General features: G+C 40.6%; 1 protein-coding gene across 4 annotated transcripts in view; it reads right to left on the bottom strand.

The window, feature by feature from the left end:
* Positions 1-11,442: 11,442 nt before the first annotated feature.
* Positions 11,443-21,941, bottom strand: part of USP40 (ubiquitin specific peptidase 40) — an 80,839-nt gene continuing 70,340 nt past the window's right edge. For all 4 annotated transcript variants that reach the window (XM_089693167.1, XM_089693169.1, XM_089693168.1 and 1 more), the window contains exons 26-32: positions 20,637-20,731; positions 20,383-20,501; positions 19,344-19,409; positions 18,256-18,466; positions 17,853-17,948; positions 15,345-15,439; positions 11,443-12,039 (exon numbers count right to left, since the gene is read on the bottom strand). In XM_089693167.1, coding sequence (XP_089549293.1) covers positions 11,952-12,039; positions 15,345-15,439; positions 17,853-17,948; positions 18,256-18,466; positions 19,344-19,409; positions 20,383-20,501; positions 20,637-20,731 — 770 coding nt within the window. In that variant the 3' untranslated portion in view covers positions 11,443-11,951. The remainder of the gene's footprint in view (positions 12,040-15,344; positions 15,440-17,852; positions 17,949-18,255; positions 18,467-19,343; positions 19,410-20,382; positions 20,502-20,636; positions 20,732-21,941) is intronic.

Here is a 21,941-nt window from a genome sequence, read left to right as displayed (position 1 = left end):
TTTCACTTTAACCACTTGCCTACCAGGCACTTATACCCCCTTATTTACCAGGCCAATTTTCAGCTTTCAGTGCTGCCGCACTTCTTTGACAATTGCTCGGTCATGCAACATTGTACCCATATGAAATTTTGATCATTTTTTCCTCACAAATAGAGCTTTCTTTTGGTGGTATTTAATTGCCACTGGGCACTTTACTTTTTGCGCTATAAATAAAAAAATGAAAAAAATGTAAAAAAAAAAAGTTTCTTTGTTTCTATTATAACATTTTTCAAACAGGTATTTTTTCTCCTTCACTGAATTGCGTTGATGAGGCAGCACTGATGGGCAGTACTAATGAGGTGGCACGGATAGGCGGCACTGATAGACAGCACTAATGAGGTGTCATGGATAGGCGGCACTAATATGCGGCACTGATAGGTGACACTGATGATGGGTACTGATAGACGGCACTGACTGGCATCACTGCTGGGCACTGACTGGCGGCACTGACTGGCACAACCCCTGGGCACTGACTGGTGGCACTGACTGGCAGCACTGCTGGGCTGCACTGGTGGGTGGGCACAGGTGGGTGGCACTGCTGGGCACAGGTAGGTGGCACTGCAGAGTGGCACAGGTGGGTGATCTGCTGGGCACAGGTGGGCGGAGCTAGTGGGCGCACTGCTGGGCACAGGTGGGCGGAACTTGCGGGTGGCACTGCTGGGCACCGATCATCAGAGCACTGATCATCAGTGCCCTGATGATCGGTGCCGATCTCCGCTCTGACAACTGCCGGTTCTCGGCAGTACTTTCCTCACGATCTGACAGCGTGAGGAAAGTGCAGCCGAGAATCGGCACTTGCATTTCCCTCTGATCAGCATGTCATTGGACACCGCTGATCACGTGGTAAAAGGCCGCTGTGATTGGCCTTTTACCACATCACGTGATCAGCTGTGTCCGTAGGACACAGCGATCACGGAGAGCGCGTTCTGCGAGGACGTCATATGACGTCCACTCAGAACTGGCCGGCCGCAGTGCAGCCGTCATTCGGCTATCTGCGGTCGGCAGCTAGTTAAAGATGGTCCTTGTAGCCACTTGTCTTCCTTTAACTAGCTCCTGCTGCACTGTTTGTCAGCAGGAAGAAGCCCTGTATAAGCTTCAAATTGAGACTTACACCCCAGTCATATTAAACCCTACTTTGAAATCATGTGACTTACAGTGAAGTCACACAATTTCAAAGTAGGATGACATGCCGATTTCAGATGCAATTTGAAAGACATCTGATACAGATGTCTATGCAAATCGCACCAAAAGTAGTGCATGTAATACTTTAAAAATACGTTAGACATGACCGCTCTAATTACAGACAATAGGCTGCGATTTGCAAGTCACATGGCATGCAAACTGCATCCAGTGTGACCGGGTCGTACACAGGGCTGAGAACCCTTGCCTGGAACCCATGTGACAGTACAGGTTGCCTAAGGGGCCAATCACCAACAGTATCATGTGGGAGAAGGGAAGCAAGTCGCATGGTCCTTCAGGTAGGTCATTTAGATTTCCCAGGCAAAGCAGAGGGAGGCTGAAGAGAAGAGAAGTAAAAGTAACTACAAATGCTAAGGATAAAGTAGACTGTTCCATAGAGAGGTGTCAGAACTTGTTCAAGCCACATGCATGTGCTTTAGCACGTGTGGACATTAATGTTTTACACATACTGTGAAGAATGTAAAGTAACTTAAATGACCGACCAACACACAAAAAGATGCAGAGAACAGGAAGAAGGAGAAAGGGCTTTGTTCAAAGAGGGAGGGGGCTTTGTTAGGAAATGGACTCTCCTAGTGTAGTCACATTTTTCAGCAATCTCAAAGGCACAGTGCAAGTGAATTTAAAACACAAAATACTTGCTTTTTCCTGCAATGTTTTAAGTTGGTAAACAGACTATTCCCTATACAGCTCAACAGATCCTATAATGTCATTAGTGACTACTGTAAACTGTACATGTGCTCAGGAATATATAGCTGTTACATATGTGGAGCATATAGACCTTTAGCACCTTCGCGCCCGGCCTATAGCAGATTGACAGCCGGGCTGGACACTCCTTGTTGTGACTGGGCGTCATATGATGTCCTGTCAAAACGAGACGTTCACACGGCCATGCAGCAGCGCGATCTGTCACTGGCTGTGTCCACGGGACACAGCCAATGATATATCCCTACACTAGCCAGTTGCCAGTGTCATGTGACCACTGTGACTAATCACAGCAGATCACATGTCAATTGTATACAATGGATGGCTTCCTGTTATGCCATTCATTGTATACAATTATATTGTTAGCTGTAACTGGTCAAGGCGGTCACGATACAGACAGGGTCAGTCACAGCCCAATCTTTATCATGTGATCAGCTTTGCCCAATCACAGCTAATCACAACAAAAGCCTAAAATGAATCAGTTTCATTCAGTAACTATGATTGCTAATGCCAATGTATTTCATTGATATTTGCAATCAGTATGTGTTAAAAAAAAAAAAAATCCTGATCACTTGCCCAGTGTAGTTCATTGTTACTATGGTCACATTGTATTGCGTTGGTCAGTGTGCTGAAAAATAAAATGGTAAAAAAAAAAAAGAAAAAATGTAATAAATAAAAAAAATAGAAACATTTGAAAATATACACATTCAATTATTATTATTTTCACCAAAGAAGGGTAGCAGAATACATTTTGACCTAAATTTATGAAGAAATGTTATTTATTTGCAAAATTTTATAACGGAAACTAAGAAAAGTGCACTTTTTTTTTTTCAAAGGTTTCAGGTGTTTTTTCTTTTATTTAGAAAAAAATAAATTCAGTGGTGATTAAATACCACCAAAGGAAAGCTCTATTTGTGTGAAAACAATGATAAACATTTCATATGGGTACACTGTTGCATGACCGCGCAATTGTCATTCAAAGTGTGACAGCGCTGAAAGGTGAAAATTGGTCTGGGCAGGAAGTGGTTAAATATTACACTCAGTACATGGGAACTGAAAGTTTTAAAATAATTTTTAACCCATTGTCACACATGCTGCCATCTATCCCCTTATTTTTGTGCCAAATCTTCAATCATGCTTCCAGGTGATCTCGTAATAATTAGACTCCTCTTATTGATTTTGCAGTCAGTTTCTTTAATAATGTTAAACACAGTACATATATGTATCTGCAAACAGACCTTGAAGCTAATTTTGCAGAGCTAAAAAGGACAAATTAACAAAGGTTTATAGTCAAACAAAAACAATAAAAAATGTCAGGCCTCCTTTTATACTTTAAATGTTCATCAATGATTACGTTTATAAGAAAACAATATTTGCAAATAACAACGGATTCCTTTTTTTCACGGTAATCTGAAGTACAAAAGTGTCCAGTCCACCTTTGGTGGCAGGGATTTGAGCACTCTTTGCACATGCTCACATAATGTAATCAGCACTGGATAAGTTAGTAATAATTTGCCTCAAGCAAAGGGGACACATGGAAGGATAAAAGTTGAAGGCACAGCCAGTAAAGTCCAATGTCAAGCAGGTCTTTCTGCTATGTTTCACATCAAAAAAGCAATAAAAGTGCCCCTCTTGCAGGCTGAATGAACCAACTCAGCCACTTTATAACTAAAGTGTAACTCTAATTAAAGGATCAGTTCACCCAAAACCATAGGTGCAGTGTGAAAGTGAGACAGCCCTTTGCTTCTTTTATGGCTTGAATGCACCAACACAGAGCTCTCCCTGTTATACAGAGTTCCTGGGTGCTTCTGTCCATCTGTGTGTGAGCTAGCACCTCCATTTTGCATTTTCCATAATATAAAATAAATGTAAAACCATCCAGCAGACACAGGAGATGTGTAGATACCGGAACTCAAGCTATCTCACCAACAGAGTAGCTAAAGAATATTAGAAACTGCTAGAGGGATTAACTCTCCACCATAATATAAAAACTGAAATAACACTTTTTAGATGGACTGGTACCTAAAGCCAAACTCCACAGATAGACAGAAAAAACAGGAAAATCTGACCTGTAAACCTAAAGATTTCTAATCTTGGAGTACAGCAGAGGACTGGTATTCATAGACCATGGATTATACACTGTGTGCACAATTATTAGGCAAGTTGCATTTTTGAGGATTACATTTCATTATAGAATAACTACAGTGCTCTTGGTCAGTCCAAAAAGTTAATAAACCTCAAACCTGAATATTTAGGAAAGTAAAAGCGAAGTTTTGGGATCCTTACAGACAACTCAAACATTACAAATAAACATCTCTGACATAAATTAAAAAAATAAAAAAATCAGTGACCACTGTAGCCACCCTTCTTTTCAATAACATTCATAAGCCTTCCATTCATGGAGTCTGTCTGCTTCTTTATCTGTTGGTGATCAACTTTTAGTGCAGCAGCAACCACAGCCTCTCAGACACTGTTCAGAAAGGTGTACCATTTTCCTTCACCATAAATCTCTTGTTTAAGAAGGGCCCACAAGTTGTCAATAGGGTTTAGGTCAGGTGAGGAAGCGGGCCATGTCATTATTCATCTTTAAAGGCCTTTACTGGCTACCCACACAGTGGAGTACTTTGATGCATGCTATGGAGCATTGTCCTGCATAAATATCTTGGTCTTCTTGAAAGATGCAGACATTTTCCTGTACCACTGCTTGAAGAACGTTTCTTGTAAAACTGGCAGGAGGTTTGGTAGTCGATTTTGAGTCCATCTTCAACCCAAAAAGGTCCAAGTAGCTCATCCTTAATACCAGCCCATACAAGTATCCCACCTTAACCTTGCTTGGATTGGAGTCTAATTAGAGCTCTGCCTGTTATCCAGTCATGGGCCAATCCATCTGGTCCATCAAGCGTCACTCTCATCTCATCAGTCCATAAAACCTTTGAAAAATCTGTCTTCAGATATTCCTTGGCCCAGTCTTGACGTTTCAGCTTATGTGTCTTGTTCAGTGGCGGTCGGGTTTAAACCTTCCTTACCTTGGCCAGGTCTCTGAGCACTGAACACCTTGTACTTCTGGGCACTCCAGGTAGGGTGAAGGATAGTGGGTTCCTGGTACCTTGATGTTTGATTCTTCTCAAATCTTTGGCAATTAATTTGTGTTTTTTGTTTTCTCAACATGTTTCTTACGAACCTGTTGACGATTTGGAACAAAATGTTTGATGGTTCTGTGATCAAGATTTTTTCACGAAGAGCACATTGCAGCATGGAGTGATGTCATTTGAACACTTTTATGATTTTGCACAGTGTGGCATCACAATTGATTTTTGTATTTATATTTTATTTAATGATTTCTGTTTATATTATCACTTTGCACAGTTTAAAAAGTATTAGTTGTTTATCACTATACCACTAGGGACGTATAATTCATATATGGGGATATTGCACTAGTTATTTTATTTATATTGATTATTCAGTTTGCACATTGATTTGGGTATGAGATAATTCTCACTTCTTAAGTTGAGCGCTTCACCATATTATATAATTTTGTTCTGTGATCATGCCCCAACATCTTAGCAATTTCAAAAGTGCTGCATCCCTCTGAAAGACTTTTTACAATTTTCGACTTTTCAGAGTCAGTTAAATCTCCTTTTTGGCCCATTTTCCCTGTGGAAAAGAAGCTGCCTAATAATTATGCACACTTTGATATAGGGTGTTGATCTCCTTAGGCCACACCCTCCCTCATTACACAAATACACATCACCCGATATGCTTAAATCCAATAAGCATTCAAGTTTATACAGTTTGGAGCTGGACAATATGCATTAAAAATTATGATTTGGTCAAAATACTAATTTGCCTAATAATTGTGCACACGGTCTATACTGCTACCATCAGGTGACTGGCTACTGGCAAAAACTATTGCCAAGGCCACCCCAGCCCTGGAACATACCCATATAACCTTGTCCAAGCAATAAGGAGTGTTCAAAATGCAGGGGGAGAGACCTGTGCCCTGTATTGTACTCTAAGATAATATGAATTTTAACTTGCCTGTACACTCCTTATCTTGATCATACAGTACAGGAATCAGGACTGGTATTCATAGGCCATACCCAAGCAATAAAACTGAGGGGTGGCCTACAAAGAAATTTAGAACTGCCAACAGGCCCACAAGAAAAAGAAGTGTTAAGGAACCTGGACAAATGCTTAGATAAGTGCCTGAAGCACTTTGCAGCCAAAGCTCACCTCTGCTGAGGCCTGAATGTCCACCTGCTGGAACTTGAAAAATGTGTGAATGGAGGACCAGGTGATGAAAGATAAAAAAGGTACAGCACGAAGCTCTTGGATTCCCATTTTTAAACAGAGGTGTCACCCAGATACCTCACAAGAGTTGGCTATTCATCCACAGGAAACAGTAAAAACAGTGTTTTCAGCTGAAAACAATAGGATACAGCATGTCCATCCATCTAAGACCATATAGCATTGCATTACGGAGGAAGTACGTATGTTTATCAAAATAAGATTCATCTATTCAGTTCAGATTTCCACTCATCTACAGTTGGAGGGTTAGAAGATACCCATTTTAAAGCAAGCATTTTTTCGTACAACAGTGATATAATGACAGCTAAGGTTAAACTATCGTCCAAAACAGTGGACTTGATATGCCCTAGAATACACGTAATAGGATCAGGGGTTAGGGTAATACCATATAGGTAATTTAGGTAATAAAAAAAAAGGTGGTAATAACCCAATTCCAATGAAATTTAAGTTTTGGGCATCTCCCCGTTTATGATTTCAAGTCCAGTATGTGGCAGACTTTGGTCTGAGATTGGCAGAGTAGAAGGTAAAAAATTAGGAGGACAGAAAAAGAAACTATTTTGAAATGACAGATTGGATCCAGAGGTCTGGGATGTTTCAGATCAAGGCTGGCACAAAGGCCAACAGATGTCACCTCACTCCAAGGAGTAGAGGTGCCCCTTTAATGTGGCGACAGCTTCTGGGAAGGCTTGGTGGACTTGGTAGGTCAGGGCTTGCAATGAAAGGAAATGTTAAGTATTGGTTTGAAGTCCAACTCCTGGAGAGAATGGAAAGATCCCTTTCTTTGAGTAGAGGTAGAAGCCATAGGAGTAGGGTAGAAGTACAGTGGGGCAAAAAAAGTATTTAGTCAGCCACCAATTGTGCAAGTTCTCCCACTTAAAAAGATGAGAGAGGCCTGTAATTGGCATCATAGGTAGACCTCAACTATGAGAGACAAACTGAGAAAAAAAATCCAGACAATCACATTGGCTGATTTGGAAAGAATTTATTTGCAAATTATGGTGGAAAATAAGTATTTGGTCACCTACAAACAAGCAAGATTTCTGGCTCTCACAGACCTGTACCTTCTTCTTTAAGAGGCTCTTCTGTCCTGCACTCATTACCTGTATCAATGGCACCTGTTTGAACTTGTTATCAGTATAAAAGACACCTGTCCACAACCTCAAACAGTCACACTCCAAACTCCACTATGGTGAAGACCAAAGAGCTGTCGAAGGTCACCAGAAACAAAATTGTAGAGCTGCACCAGGCTGGGAAGACTGAATCTGCAATAGGCAAGCAGCTTGGTGTGAACAAATCAACTGTGGGAGCAATAATTAGAAAATGGAAGACATACAAGACCACTGATAATCTCCCTCGATCTGGGGCTCCACACAAGATCTCACCCCGTGGGGTCAAAATGATCACAAGAACGGTGAGCAAAAATCCCAGGACCACACGGGGGACCTAGTGAATGACCTGCAGAGAGCTGGGACCAACATAACAAAGGCTACCATCAGTAACACACTACGCCACCAGGGACTCAGATCCTGCAGTGCCAGACATGTCCCCCTGCTTAAGCCAGTACATGTCTGGGCCCGTATGAAGTTTGCTAGAGAGCATTTGGATGATCCAGAAGAGGATTGGGAGAATGTCATATGGTCAGATGAAACCAAAATAGAACTGTTTGGTAGAAACCAGGGGCGGACTGACCATTTGGAAACTCGGGCACTGCCCGAGGGCCCGGGGTCAGCAGGGGGCCCCATAAGATGCCCCTGGTACCTTTTTCATAGGCTTTTTTGAGTTTGGGCAAGGACACAGGGGCCCCATGATCCCCTATTGCCCGGGGGCCCCATGAGTTGTCAGTCCGCCCCTGGTAGAAACACAACTCGTGTTTGGAGGAGAGAGAATGCTGAGTTGCATCCAAAGAACACCATGCCTACTGTGAAGCATGGGGGTGGCAACATCATGCTTTGGGGCTGTTTCTCCGCAAAGGGACCAGGACGACTGATCCATGTACAGGACAGAATGAATGGGGCCATGTATCGTGAGATTTTGAGTGCAAACCTCCTTCCATCAGCAAGGGCATTGAAGATGAAACGTAGCTGGGTCTTCCAACATGACAATGATCCCAAACATACCACCCGGGCAATGAAGGAGTGGCTTCGTAAGAAGCGTTTCAAGGTCCTGGAGTGGCCTAGCCAGTCTCCAGATCTCAACCCCATAGAAAACCTTTGGAGGGAGTTGAAAGTCCGTGTTGCCCAGCGACAGCCCCAAAACATCACTGCTCTAGAGGAGATCTGCATGGAGGAATGGGCCAACATACCAGCAACAGTGTGTGCCAACCTTGTGAAGACTTACAGGAAACGTTTCACCTCTGTCATTGCCAACAAAGGATATGTAACAAAGTATTGAGATGAACTTTTGATATTGGCCAAATACTTATTTTCCACCATAATTTGCAAATAAATTCTTTCCAAATCAGCCAATGTGATTGTCTGGATTTTTTTTCTCATTTTGTCTCTCATAGTTGAGGTCTATCTATGATGCCAATTACAGGCCTCTCTCATCTTTTTAAGTGGGAGAACGTGCACAATTGGTGTCTGACTAAATTCTTTTTTGCCCTACTGTACCTGGTCACCAGTAACTTCCTTGATGAATTTGTCAAAGAATTTCCCAAAGAGGTGACCATGCGTAGAATACAGTTTTTAGAAGCATGGTCAGCGGGCCAAGCTTTTAACCATAACATTCTGTGTATATGCACAGAGATAAGAGATTCTTGAAACTTGTTGATTGACATCTTAAACCCTTTTGCTGCCAGAGCCTTTTTGCACGTTTAAAAAAATCATTTTAGCTCTGAAGATTACATAAAACCCCCAAACATTATATATTTTCTGAAAGCAGATACCCTAGACAATAAAATAGTGGTAGTTCCAATTTTTGAAGTTACGCAATATTAGGGCAAAGGTCTAGGAAACGCAAAATTTCTGAAAATTTTTTTTTGTAAAATATAACAGATGAGGTTGCACCAAGTAAATAGATACCCAACATGTTAGAGCTACACAGGAGCTTTGGTGCTAAAATTATTGCTCCCACTCTGGTGTGTAGCGATATGTAACATGTATCACAATTGACGTTTTTGTGCTTAGGTGCCCCCAGTGTGCGTGTATTTACGTTTGTACATGCATGTACATTGAGATGGGGGGGGTCTCACAGTTTTTGGGGGTGGATTTTATGTGCTTAGATGTAATCTTTAAAGGGTCTTCAAAGACCAATTCCAGCTCTCTGTTATTACAACTTGAAACATTAGTGAAAGTCTGGCAAATCTATACAGCAGCAATTGGGCTGGACCTGCAAGTGCAAATAAGGCCTTTAAAGGGTTTTCAAACTGTCTGTCACCTGAATCCTTAAAAGGGGGCACATCCTCAACAGGAACTGTAAGGAGTATATTGAGAACTGAAATGGCAGCATCCGCCCTGACCTTGTAAAGCTAACATCAAATGTTGCTAACTGCCAAGGCTGGTTATAGGTTGGGACGGTTGACATTTTTTGTATAGTTAACATCACACGTCGCACTTTGTGCCAGGATAAGCAGCTAACGCAGGATCCAGTGCCAAAAGCAAGCATTACAGGTTGTCTTCTCTGAATGTGGTCCTGGTGTGGTTCCCATGGTACATATGGAGGGTAACCGATCCGAAAACTGCTAGGTTCCACAAGGTAATAAGCAGTCAGATGTTGATAGATGAAGAAAAAAAAACTTTAATGGTTTAAAAAAAACCAGGTCCATCGTCTAAGGACACTAGCAAAAAAAAAAAACTGGAGTCTTGTGGAGTGGGCAGGGTTATGTGGGTATAAACTATATCCAGCCCTAGCAAAAGTGTTTGCCAGTGTGCAATTACATGAAGGTAGTAGCATATAAACCATAGTTCATGAATGTGTGTCCTCTACTGTATGATAAGAGAACACAATTTTTCCCATTTACAATATTATCCTTTAAAGGAAGCTTTTCCTGGCAAAAACAGAAATTGCTACTGATGACCTCTTTCTGAAATTGCTAATTGTCTGGCTATTATACTAAGCTTCTGGCTTCAACATTTCATTTTTTCTTCAAATCATTTGAGTCGCTAACCTGCAACCTGTATGCAAATCAGAAATGTCAACGTAAAATCAGAACTCATGATCTGCATATACATTTTGGGCTATTGAAGCTGAACCACCAGTATAACAGCCATACAACGAACATTGCTGAAGGAAAAAAAACCCACAATGGCAGTCTCTGGGTTTCTTTTATAAAAGGTTTCATTTAATAAAGCCAGTACAAGTACCTGAATTCTCTCAGAATTTTAGCTTTCTGTAATCCCCTGCACATCAGCACTTTGACTAGGAGTAGGAAGGAACAGTACATTGAGCCAAACAGGGCTCTCTCTGGTGCTTTGCAAAATACTGTCACTCTAAAACAGTGAACAAGCTTACAGAGGACGAGAGCACATGGATGCTCTCACATCAAGACTAGCTGGATGACTTGGATGTTTGTTACCAGTGTAAACTATACAAGCAATACACTGTCCTTGCTAAACCTCCAGTCTACTGGCTGGACAATGAAAGAGCAGCAGAAAAATGATAAGACCACCTCTCTGTTCACTCTGTTCCTTGTTAACACATTAGCATGCAGTAAAATGGATCGGCTCCCATTCTTGCTCCTCCCTCTCCCAGTCAAAATACTGCTGCACAGGGGAATTGCAAGAGGCTGAAATTCAGGTCAAATTCAGGTACTCGCACTTGTTGAATTTAAAAAAAATACATGTCATTATCTAGTAATACATTAATTTGTATGCTTTGTGTCACAGAACATAATAGCCTTAAAGAGGTTCTAACCCACTCCCATTTAGTGGAACTTTCTTTTTTGCTGCAGTCTGTGTCCACAATGGAAATGTGTGTGTATTACACACATCTTTACCATGAATGTTTGTCTTACTTTTCTACTTAACATATGAGCAAAACCCACACCCTCAAATGCACAAAACCGCACATTAATGTACAAATAAATGCATGTCTAAGACATACAAAATCATGCATAAATGCATGCAGTAATGTGCATCAAAACTGTGCATTACTGCATAGTAGTGTGAGTGTAAAAGGGCCATCTGAGACAGCAAACTTAAACTACCTACGTTAACCCATAACAAATATAACAGATTGAATCTTTAAAAGATAGCATTGTGCATGATTATCCCTTTATTCATTGACAGCTGTTGGTTCCCCAATAAAGCTTGGGAATGTAATCCTATAAAAAAAATTAACCGTATAGAACTGACAAGTAACATAAAATAATAAAAAGAAATGGAGGCAGGGTCAATCATGTTTAAACCCGATTGCAAGTAATACAGCTATACGCTGTCCTTCTTAGAGCAGCAGTTTTAAAAAAATCAGTTCCAGGTGATTTACAGCAGATAATGAGAAAAGAGAAGGCACCTCCACACACAGACATTTTCCTGACTGTTCGGCAGCTGAGGTCAGCTACAAGCACCCATACTTCTTCAGCAGAAGTGCAGCACCTTGTTCTGACCTCCGGGAAGGGGGAGGGGGGAGGGGGGCAAGGGTGAACAACAGACTTGTAGCACAACATTACACTGCCTCTTAGTGACAGTATATTTTATGTTCATCCCTGAGTTAATAAAGGGGAAAGATTCTGCATTTCATGCTCCAACCATGGGAGCAAGTTTGTGCTATCTGAACACTCCCACACGGATGGATAGAGAACTTTCTGGCTTCCGTCCACTTGGCTGAGCCTTTTGATTGCAATTAGATGGTGGACTATAAAAAAACAGAAATGGTTGTTACACATCATTTGACTAAAATACCATCCTTCATGTTATGTAGAAATAAACATTACCTAGACGCATTAAGAAAAATTCATTATGGCGTGTCAACTCCAATGGTAAATAAGTCATATTTTCAGAATTTCCTTAAAGTGAGCCTAGCATTATATTTATGTTAAGTTTATCCATACTAAGTTTAGTATACATGTAACACAGACAAATTATTGCATCTAATATAGATTATAGTATTTCTCCTTGCAAGGCCTTTACCTGCTTTTCTCTTTAGATGGATGGTGACTTAGCGTAGAGTCAGGATCATAAACTGGTTCCTGAACCAAGATGCTGGCTCAGAGGTGGCACAACAAATCCTGCTGCCTTTGCAGTTCTTGGCTGTGTGCACAACGGTCTAAGAACCTGAATCCTCTGACTTTGTGCCTCAGAGTTACAATGCTGCAGTCTGATCACAGGGGGAGAAGGAACTGAGGAAAAATATCACCCTGTATGCAGCAGAATGATGATCTCAGTCAAGGTCACTTCAGAAATGTTTTTTTAATGACACAAGACACCATTTTGTATACTTCTAAAACTATACTTGTTGCATACTGTGACGTTAGGAGTTTATTTAAGTAGATTTGTAAAGTAACTGACTTGTCCACTTTAAAATTAACCTTTGCAGTTAGAGAAGTTGGCGTTAACATGGCTGACTTGTTTTTAAAAGAAATTACCAGGGCTTGTCATTCCGGTCCTGTCTTTGCTACCTAGTAAATCCCTGAGGAGGAACAAGCATTAAGCTAGTGAAGTCTATAAAAGTATCAACTCCTGCTCAGCATGCTTCATCATGGTCAGTAACTCAATAAGTAATGAAGCCAGGATTCAGGTGACAGCCCTGAACCTTTAAAAACAAGTTAGCAATAGCAGCTCCCACTCTTCTATCAGAGCTCCCATTTGATTTTCTCCAGGATATTGTATGTGTATCATTAGTCAATAAATTATTCCAGCTGTTCCCACTTAAAGAAAACATTAAAAAAAAACAGACTTGCTGGGGGTTCTGGAGGGCTAGGTCAGACACCAAGTGGGTCAAATATACACTGCTCAAAAAAAGTCAAGTAACACTTTTTAATCAGAGTATAGCGTCAAGTCAATTAAACTCCCTGGATATTGTATTGATCTGGTCAGTTACCTAGTAGAGGGGGTTGTTAATCAGTTTCAACTGCTTTGGTGTTAATGAAATTAACAACAGTTGCACTAGATGGGCAACAATGAGCCAACACCCAAAACAGTGATGGTTTTAAAGGCGGAGGTCACTGACATTTTTTTCCCTACTCATCTTTTCTGACTGTTTTTCACTAGTTTTGCATTTGGATAGGGTCAGTGTCACTACTGGTAGCATTAGGTGATACCTGGACCCTACAGAGGTTGCACAGGCAGTCCAACTCCTTCAGGATGGCACATCAATACGTGCCATTGCCAGAAGGAGACAGGCAGTTACTCTAGGAGAGCTGGACAGGGCCATAGAAGGTCCTTAACCCATCAGCAGGACTGGTATCTGCTCCTTTGTGCAAAAAGGGGAACAGGATGAGCACTGCTAGAGCCCTACAAAATGACCTCCAGCAGGCCACTGGTGTGAATGTCTCTGACCAAACAATCAGAAACAGACTTCATGAGGGTGAAGACATCCTCTAGTGGGCCCTGTGCTCACTGCCTGGCATCACAGAGCTCGATTGGCATTTGTCATTGAACACTAGAATTGGCAGGTCCACCATTGGCACCCTGTGCTTTTCACATGAGAGCAGGTTCACCTTGAGCACATGTGACAGACGTGAAAGGGTCTGGAGAAGCAGTGGAGAAGGTTATGCTGCCTGTAACATCGTTCAACATGACCGTTTTGGTGATGGGTCACTGATGGTCTGGGGAGGCATATTCATGGAGGGACGCACAGACATCTACAGGCTAGACAATGGCACCCTGACTGCCATTAGGTATTGGGATGATATCCTTGGATCCACTGTCAGACCCTACGCTGATGCAGTGGGTTCCTCCTGGTGCACGACAATGCCCGACCTCAAGTGGCGAGAGTATGCAGGCAGTTCCTGGAGGATGAAGGAATTGATATCACTGAATGGCCCCCATGCTCGCCTGACCTAAATCCAATAGAACACCTCTGGGATATCATCTTTCAGTCCATCCGACACTGCCAGGTTGCACCTCAGACTGTCCAGGAGCTCCAATGATGCCCTGGTCCAGATCTAGGAGGAAATACCCCATGACACCATCTGTTTTCTCATTAGGAACATGCCCCGATGTTGTCAGGCATGCATACAAGCACATGGGGACCATACAAACTACTGAGTACCATTTAGAGTTTCTGCAATAAAATTTCAGCAAAATGAACTAGCCTGCTGCATAATTTTTTCACTTTGATTTTCGGGGTGTCTTTGAATTCAGTCCTCTGTACGTTGATCATTTTCATTTCCATCAAATGATGGGCATCCATGCGTTCCTAACACATTACCCAGTCCATAGCAGTATAGATATCCAGCATGATGTTTTTCCCCATTGAGATCTGCTGTGTTTTCAGAGTTCCTTTAAGTGTTTTGAGCAGTGTACATAGAAGTTGTGCAAAGTACATTTAGGAGTTGTGCAAAGGGCATAAAAATTCCAAAAACACTAACTGCTGTTGAAAATAAGGAACACCTGATATAAATCACCTCCACTATAGGATCTGCCCATGATATAATAAAATAGATGGTTTGTCAACTAACGAATTGTTTTAATTGATTTTAAGTGATATTTAAAATGTATTTATCTGGTTTAATTCGAATATGTATTTATTTATTTATTTATTTAGAACTTTTTAGGGCTTGTTCACACCAGTCCATGTGCTAACACGTATGCATCTGGTGTATGTTGTGTAGAGGTGGTAAGAGGCAATGTGATGGATTGTTATAATGCCTTGCACAGTTTTTCTTTTAACTCTATTGAAGCAACAAAAAATTATACTTTACACAACTCTATCCACCTATACATGTGGTATGGTGAGCTGTGTGGTGCAAAAATGCAGACATGCTGCATTTTTATGTCTGTACTGATTTATGCAGAGCAACACAGCTCAATGAGCATGAAATTGTTTGACTTGCTTTTTAATCTATCCTTCTCTGGGAAGATCTGAATCATTGTGCTGGTATTGTTTGTAATGGAAAGATATCACAGTAATACCTTACAATGAACAATGTTATTTTTGCATAGCTGTATATAGTATACCCTTTATTTTATGGTTGTTCTCATGCAGACATCACTTACATATTTTTCTTGCTTTCTGCACGTTGTCTTTGCTTTTCCTTTGCTATATACTCATTCTCTGAGCTGAAGTCTATCTTGTCATCCAGTAGAAGGTTCTGAAAAAAAAAAGTAGAGTTTACATTTTTTTTTATACTGTAAGCATGTCACTGCTTCCGTCTCACTGTTCAACTAATATTCCTCCTCCCCAGGCACACTGAAATACAACTAAAGTCAAAACTGTAGTCTCAACAGAAAAAAGAGGGAATCTTTCCAAAGTGAAGTAAATGCCCTCTTGAGACAGTGAAAAAGGTGTCCAAATGTGAAGATTTTCCCTCTGTTTCTGTTCAAGTGAAATTTCAAAATGTTGGACTTTCCCTTCCTTTCAGTTGGCAAATAAAGAGGGTGGGTCTCCATAATGGGCTCACTGACAGGGGTCTTAACCTCTAATCACTCTATACAAAACTCGGAAAAAATGGCTTTGGCTTTAGATACACTTTTAAACGTTACAATTACACCACTGCAGTGCATTAGATAAAATCGCCCTTGCTGCGGTTTCCAACAAAGAAATCTTCTACAGAGAATGAATAGCATTGCATATTAAACAACTGTGAAAACATGTATTGGACATGCCTAAATTGTAATGCAGCACGACAAGAAAAATGTTGATGGGTGAGAGGTATTTCCCTGCTTACATATAGATACATCAAAAGTTCTTTTAACCACTACCCTCTAAACCAGTGGTCTTCAAACTGCAGGCCTTTGGTTGTCTTTATGTGGCCCTTGGGGCATTAGTCACCACACTAATATGAGGTACCTTCCACTGACACCAACAATGGGGCATAATTCCTGCCACTGACACCAACAATGGAGCACTATTTCTCCCCCAATATCAAAGATGGAGCACTGTTTACTCCCACTAATTCCAGGACATTTTCTACTCCCACTGGCCACAGTCCAGCCCTCCTAAAATCTGAAGGACCGTTAACTGGCCATTTGTTTAGAAAGTTTGGAGACCCTTGTCTTAAGCCCTCAACTACACTTGCCATGTTAGTGTCCATTGACACCATCCCACTCTGTTTCAGCATGTTTAATGCACATTGATATAAGGCAGCTTATTCATGAATGCACTAAAGCGGGTCAAAATCATTTATGTATTTTCTCCAGCACAGCACACCACAATGTACGCTGCACTGCAACACAATTGTGATAGGAAAGAACCGCACTCACGTGTTACCACAGTACACTAGGGAGAATAGTTAAACTCCAAATCTAAACTTTAAACATAATGCTGCAGGTGTATGTAGGATGCCTGTAAATCTCACAAGCAGGTTGGACAAGCAGGCATAAAACAACTGCCCACAGGGCGTACACATAAACAAGACCATTTTTATACTCCTAAACCTCTTTATCGAAGTTTCTCCATTTAGAGGATAAGTTCACCTTTTGTTTAAAAAAATAAATACACATCTTTTTGCAACTGGCAGGCAGTTAGTGAATGGCAAGAAGAATCAAACTACAAAAGCGCTGCAGTAGCCAATGGTACTTGTAGTTCATTCATTCACAGAACTGTGAATGAATGACAAGGTCGTGTGGGCAGATCCCTGCGTGACCGGGGAAAAAGGGGGGAAAATGAGAAGTGCAGAATTTACAAAAAATAGTCATACATACTCACCTAGGTAGATGCTGCATCGATCTGACGCTGCAGGTGTCTCCCACCACCTCTAAGGCCGAGAAAACAGAGTGATCCCACATTACCACTGATCGCTCAGTTCTTGGATCCGCTCTGAGTACCAAATGGTGACTGTCAGTCACAGCTATGTACTCTGCCCCTCTAGAACTCAGTGGAGCGCAGGGCTGTGCAGAGGACAGGGGCAGCTAGCTCAGGCTCGCAGAGGTGCACTGAAAGGCTGAGCCAGCTACCAGTCAGGCATCTGGGTGGATCACGACGTTAAAGTCGGGATCACTCCAGGAGTGCATTTCTGTGACCCACAGGAGAAGCAGGGCCAAAAAAAACAAAAAAACAAAAAACAAACTTTGGGCATACTTCTTTAAATCTATAATTGCACCACTTTCTTCTCAAGCCTCCAACAAACTGTGCCCACACACAATTAGTAATCCAACTGTCTGGATACTCGATTGTGTCTGCAAACAAACCATCTGCTATGCAGTTTTTTTTAATTCTGACACTTTCAAACTACTTATTGATTTGATTGGTTTCTTAAATCTAATTCATTTTCTGGTTAAATCAAGAAAGAAATGATAGGACTGAATAGAAAATGTTTAGGTTGTTATTCATGGGGTTGAAGCATGTGTAATAAATCGGGTCTTTATTTCACTTTAATCGTTTGACATGCAAAAAAAAAAAGAAAAATTACATAGTGGTAACTACATGTCAGATTGAATAAAATAATGAATTAATGCGTGGCACCTTTTAACGATGAATAAAAAAAGGATTAGTTTAAGAAAATAAAACGTACGTAACCAACACTACTCTTGTCTAATATATTGCCTTTTCCAGACCCTACTCACCTTTACACCAATTATATCCCCATCCTTCAAATAATATGGTGCCCCCTGTAGGCTCTCAGCTTTCTTTTTCTTCTTCTTTTTGGAAAGATGTTGAGTCTAATGTGAAACAATAATGAGCAATAATCATTGTATGTTGGTGTGTGGATACTTTTTTGTGGCACATGTTACTCTTATTAATAAGATTCCTAATATTCTTGAAATCTGAATATATATATAATTTATTATGTAAAATAAAAAATGTATACATTGTGAAGCTATATTCCATTCTTTGGTAATGTATATATTGTTAGGATATATATATCTACACACACACACACACACTATATATATTGGTATTACAGCATTATGTAACTTTTTCCATTATCTAGAATAAAGCAAGCCAAATGATATGTTAAAGCCTCACCCAGCTTGAAATTGGAAGCCATTCGTGTTTCTCTGGAATGTATTTTGCAATCTCCACTTTGTCTGCTGGTAGCGCACAGTGGGTGGCAATTCTCTGACGAAGAGCTGAGGCTGTACATCCACGAGAGATATTCCATGCAATGTCCAATGGGGGAAAATAGCGATATTCTCCTGGCACAGAAAGCTGGACTCTAAGGAGCAGATCCTGGGGGCTAAAGGATGAAGAAGGAAATTATACTGGAAAACATTATCCATACATTGCTTCTTTTTTTGTTAAGTAGTATGAAATGATCCCACCTAACCATCTGTCAGTGCATCTCATACATAAAAGTCAACCGCTGTTAATGTAATAGGTGTATACTAGTTTGCCACAGTTATAGGTATATGAGAAATGTGATAGCAATGTGAACAATTGTTTCAAATGTTTTCTTCCTTTTCCCATCCTTTAAGTCCTGGAGAATGGAGCATGATCGATATGGCTCCAGAGCCTGATGTAGCTAAATTAGCATTAACTGCATGCGTACCCAAGGCTTTCAAAGAAAAACACTGAATTATAAAGGGAACATTTCTTTAGCCTTCTATTTATTGAAAGCAGCAGATGAGAGAGTAAAGTGGGCCTGGACAGCTCTGCTGAATTTGTACTTGTAAGGGATAGAATGTAACAATGAAAAACTACTTTCTGAAGGGGTATCTCGGTGCCAACAGATCCCTGCATTGTATTTGATGTCAGAGAGGTGGAATTGGCTTCAGATGACTGCAAATGAGCAGTTACCCATGTGCTGCAAGGAGGGAGTCCACTGCATTGGAAAATTTAACAGTAGCACAGTGAGGCTTCAAAGATTTTTTTTTTTGTCCAGTCTGTTTCTTGTACTATTTATTTGCTGCTTCAGTTGCTACTGTAGCTTTTCCATTTATCTTACTAATCTCATGTAAATTGAAAGACTTGCTAGAAGGAAAAAGAGGTTTTTAGTTTACTTTGTTAATTGAGACCTAAGCAGTTTGATAAATTTAAATAAATTTCAGTTCTTTTTATAAATAAAGCACTTCTAGGTATAATGAAAATAATTTTTTTAAAAGCACAAGACTCACCCGAGACACTCCTCTGCCTGCAGAGGCTCCACACACAGTGTTGTTCTGATTCCCAGTTTGTGGTCACTAGCCAGAGAAAAACAAAAAGGCTATTTTCATTGCTAAAATCATACAGTGGACTGCTTAATCACTTTCTGTGATGGTGAAAGTAAACAACTGGAAGTATCTTAGAAATAGGACAGGATGGGATGATGCCATTTCTGGGAGCTTTTCAGTCAAGTTTTAAAAAGGTATGTCAATGGCCTACACCTATAGCAAAGTCTAAATTTAACTTTGGTCAAAGCTGCACATTTTGTTATCAACTGACATCCCTTACCTGCATAGGCAGTTTATTGGTAAAATGGCCACAACTCCCACGCATGCATCATAGCAGCTTGGCCAATCAAGCAGCCAGGACCTGCAAACTTGAAGGAAGACCGGGCGAAACCCTGTCGCTCGAGGGTTTTGTTCGAAGGCAAGTCTTTCATAATGTGCTAGTATGTGATGGATGCTAGCACATTATGACAATACCTTTTTTTTTCTCTTGGTGTCAAGAAAACTTGTCAGCAATGACTCATGCTGATAACAGAAGAATGAGGCAGCAAACAGCAATAACACTTCGTGCTCTGAATTGAGACAAGTACACAATAGAAGGATATGCTTTGTTCACATTTCATATCTGAAGTTTACAACCACTTTAAAGGTAATCTAATACACAAACCAGTGCAACATCCTTGCCTTTTGCAGTATAATGACTCTCACGTGTAGATTTTATAGTTTACCTTTTTTTTTGTTAGTTTTGTGTACATAGTGTATAGGATTGCAACTGTAAAATGTTTAAATTTTTCAGATTTAAAAAAAAAAAATTCTTAAATAAATGTGGTTGTTTTTGCTTTTTATAGACATCACCGAATATATTTGCACACAGCAATTTATGGGGGAATAAGCCAAACAAATGTAATCTTTTTACTTTCCTACCCTGTGAAAATAAAGTGCATGTATTAAAAAGGGCATATGTTATCACCTTAGAATCAGTATAAATAAAGAGATAACTAAGCACCTGATCTGCAGTTGATTGAAGCGCAATATTTTTGCCAACCGTTTGTTTTCTAAAGTCCAGATACGGAGGAAATCAGGAGAAGGAATGCCAATGGCATCAAAAAGTGGTAGTGTCATAATCTGTATAGAGAGAACAATGGAACTTACATTGCCATGACTATAGACAATTCTTATGTAATACAATAGGTGTAAAATACCAAATACAACATAATGTCAAAATGCACAAAATACCTAGGTAATGGTTTTTACACAAACCTGAAGTTTGAGCTCTTGAAGAGAAGCCTCTTTGGATATCTCTATATGACCCACAAAGGAATAATCAGAGTCTGGCTGTTCATGGGAAGAAGCATCTATGAAAGCGAGAGACACGTGTATGGGAAAGAGAGGAAAAGAATGCTGAAATTCATTAAACTGATAAGCAATGCCATACTGGATTCTAGGACTACATGAATGCTAAAACATATGTTCGCCGTTTCATCTCAGACTTAACTGCTACTGTTTGTTTTCCCTCCAATACATTTACTGTTTATCCCTTTTCATTAAAAACATGTACCCTAATGTTGTACACCAACCACACCAAATTGCCAGCTTAAAAGGATAAGTTCACCTTTTGGGCAAAAATAATAAATGCACATTTTTTTGCAGGTAAAAAGAAATGTGCATTTATTATTTTTGTCCAAAGGAGCCTGGAAAGAATTGCACCAGCGATCAGTAGATTTCTGATGTCATGCAGGTCTCCTGCAGACCTGTCAGAATATCTGCTTGCAGTACGGGATATACGAGCAAGCAGATATTCTGACAGGAAGCTTCAATGAACTACCACGGTGCTCCACAGCGCCGTGGTAGTTCATTGAAAACTACTAGCCCACAGCTGTTAAGGCTGTCGGGGCTTGCAGTTCATTCATTCACAGAAGTCCATGAATGAATGATGCAGCTGTGTGGGCAGAGTCCCACACAGCCGTGCGGTTTTCAAATTTGACAGATAGTACAGGGAGAAGTTTCCCCGTACTATCTGTCAGAGGGAAGGGGGGGGGGGGGGCGGACACGGCTGCAGCTATGGGAACATGTTAAATGTTCCACCCTAGAATGAGTGGAACAAGCGTCAGAGGTAAATCTAACCTTTAAAATCACCTTGATTACTGCTGCTAATCATGTAGGGTGCAATTCACATTAGACTTAGGCATGGAGTAGGATTGAGGAAGAGTCCATGATGTCATTAGCCCATCTCTCCACTTCAGCCAATCACAGGAAACTTTGTATTCATTCACAGAATACAAGGCTTCCTCTGAATGGCTGCACAGTAGGCCAACTCGATTTTGATCTAGGGGTGGACAGAAAGTGTTGTCCCACTGCCAGTACGCAGCACTGTATACTGTATGTATACCCAGCTTTGTCCAAACTATTTAAAGTTTAAATGGAACCTGGAGATCAGCTTTAATAAGTTAAGTTAGGGATCCAAGTGAAACTTATGTGTACACTGAGAACAATGTTTTGATTTTTTTTTTTTTAAGCTTGCAGTTTCTCTTTAATGGCTTATTCGCACCAGATTTGTTGTCATGC

This window comes from Staurois parvus, unplaced genomic scaffold (assembly GCF_062004578.1).
Source record: "Staurois parvus isolate SC_StPar_1 unplaced genomic scaffold, SC_StPar_1.0 ptg000616l, whole genome shotgun sequence".
NCBI lineage: Eukaryota > Metazoa > Chordata > Amphibia > Anura > Ranidae > Staurois > Staurois parvus.
Note: the sequence above shows the minus strand (reverse complement) of the source record. Positions and strands in the feature narration are given on the sequence as shown.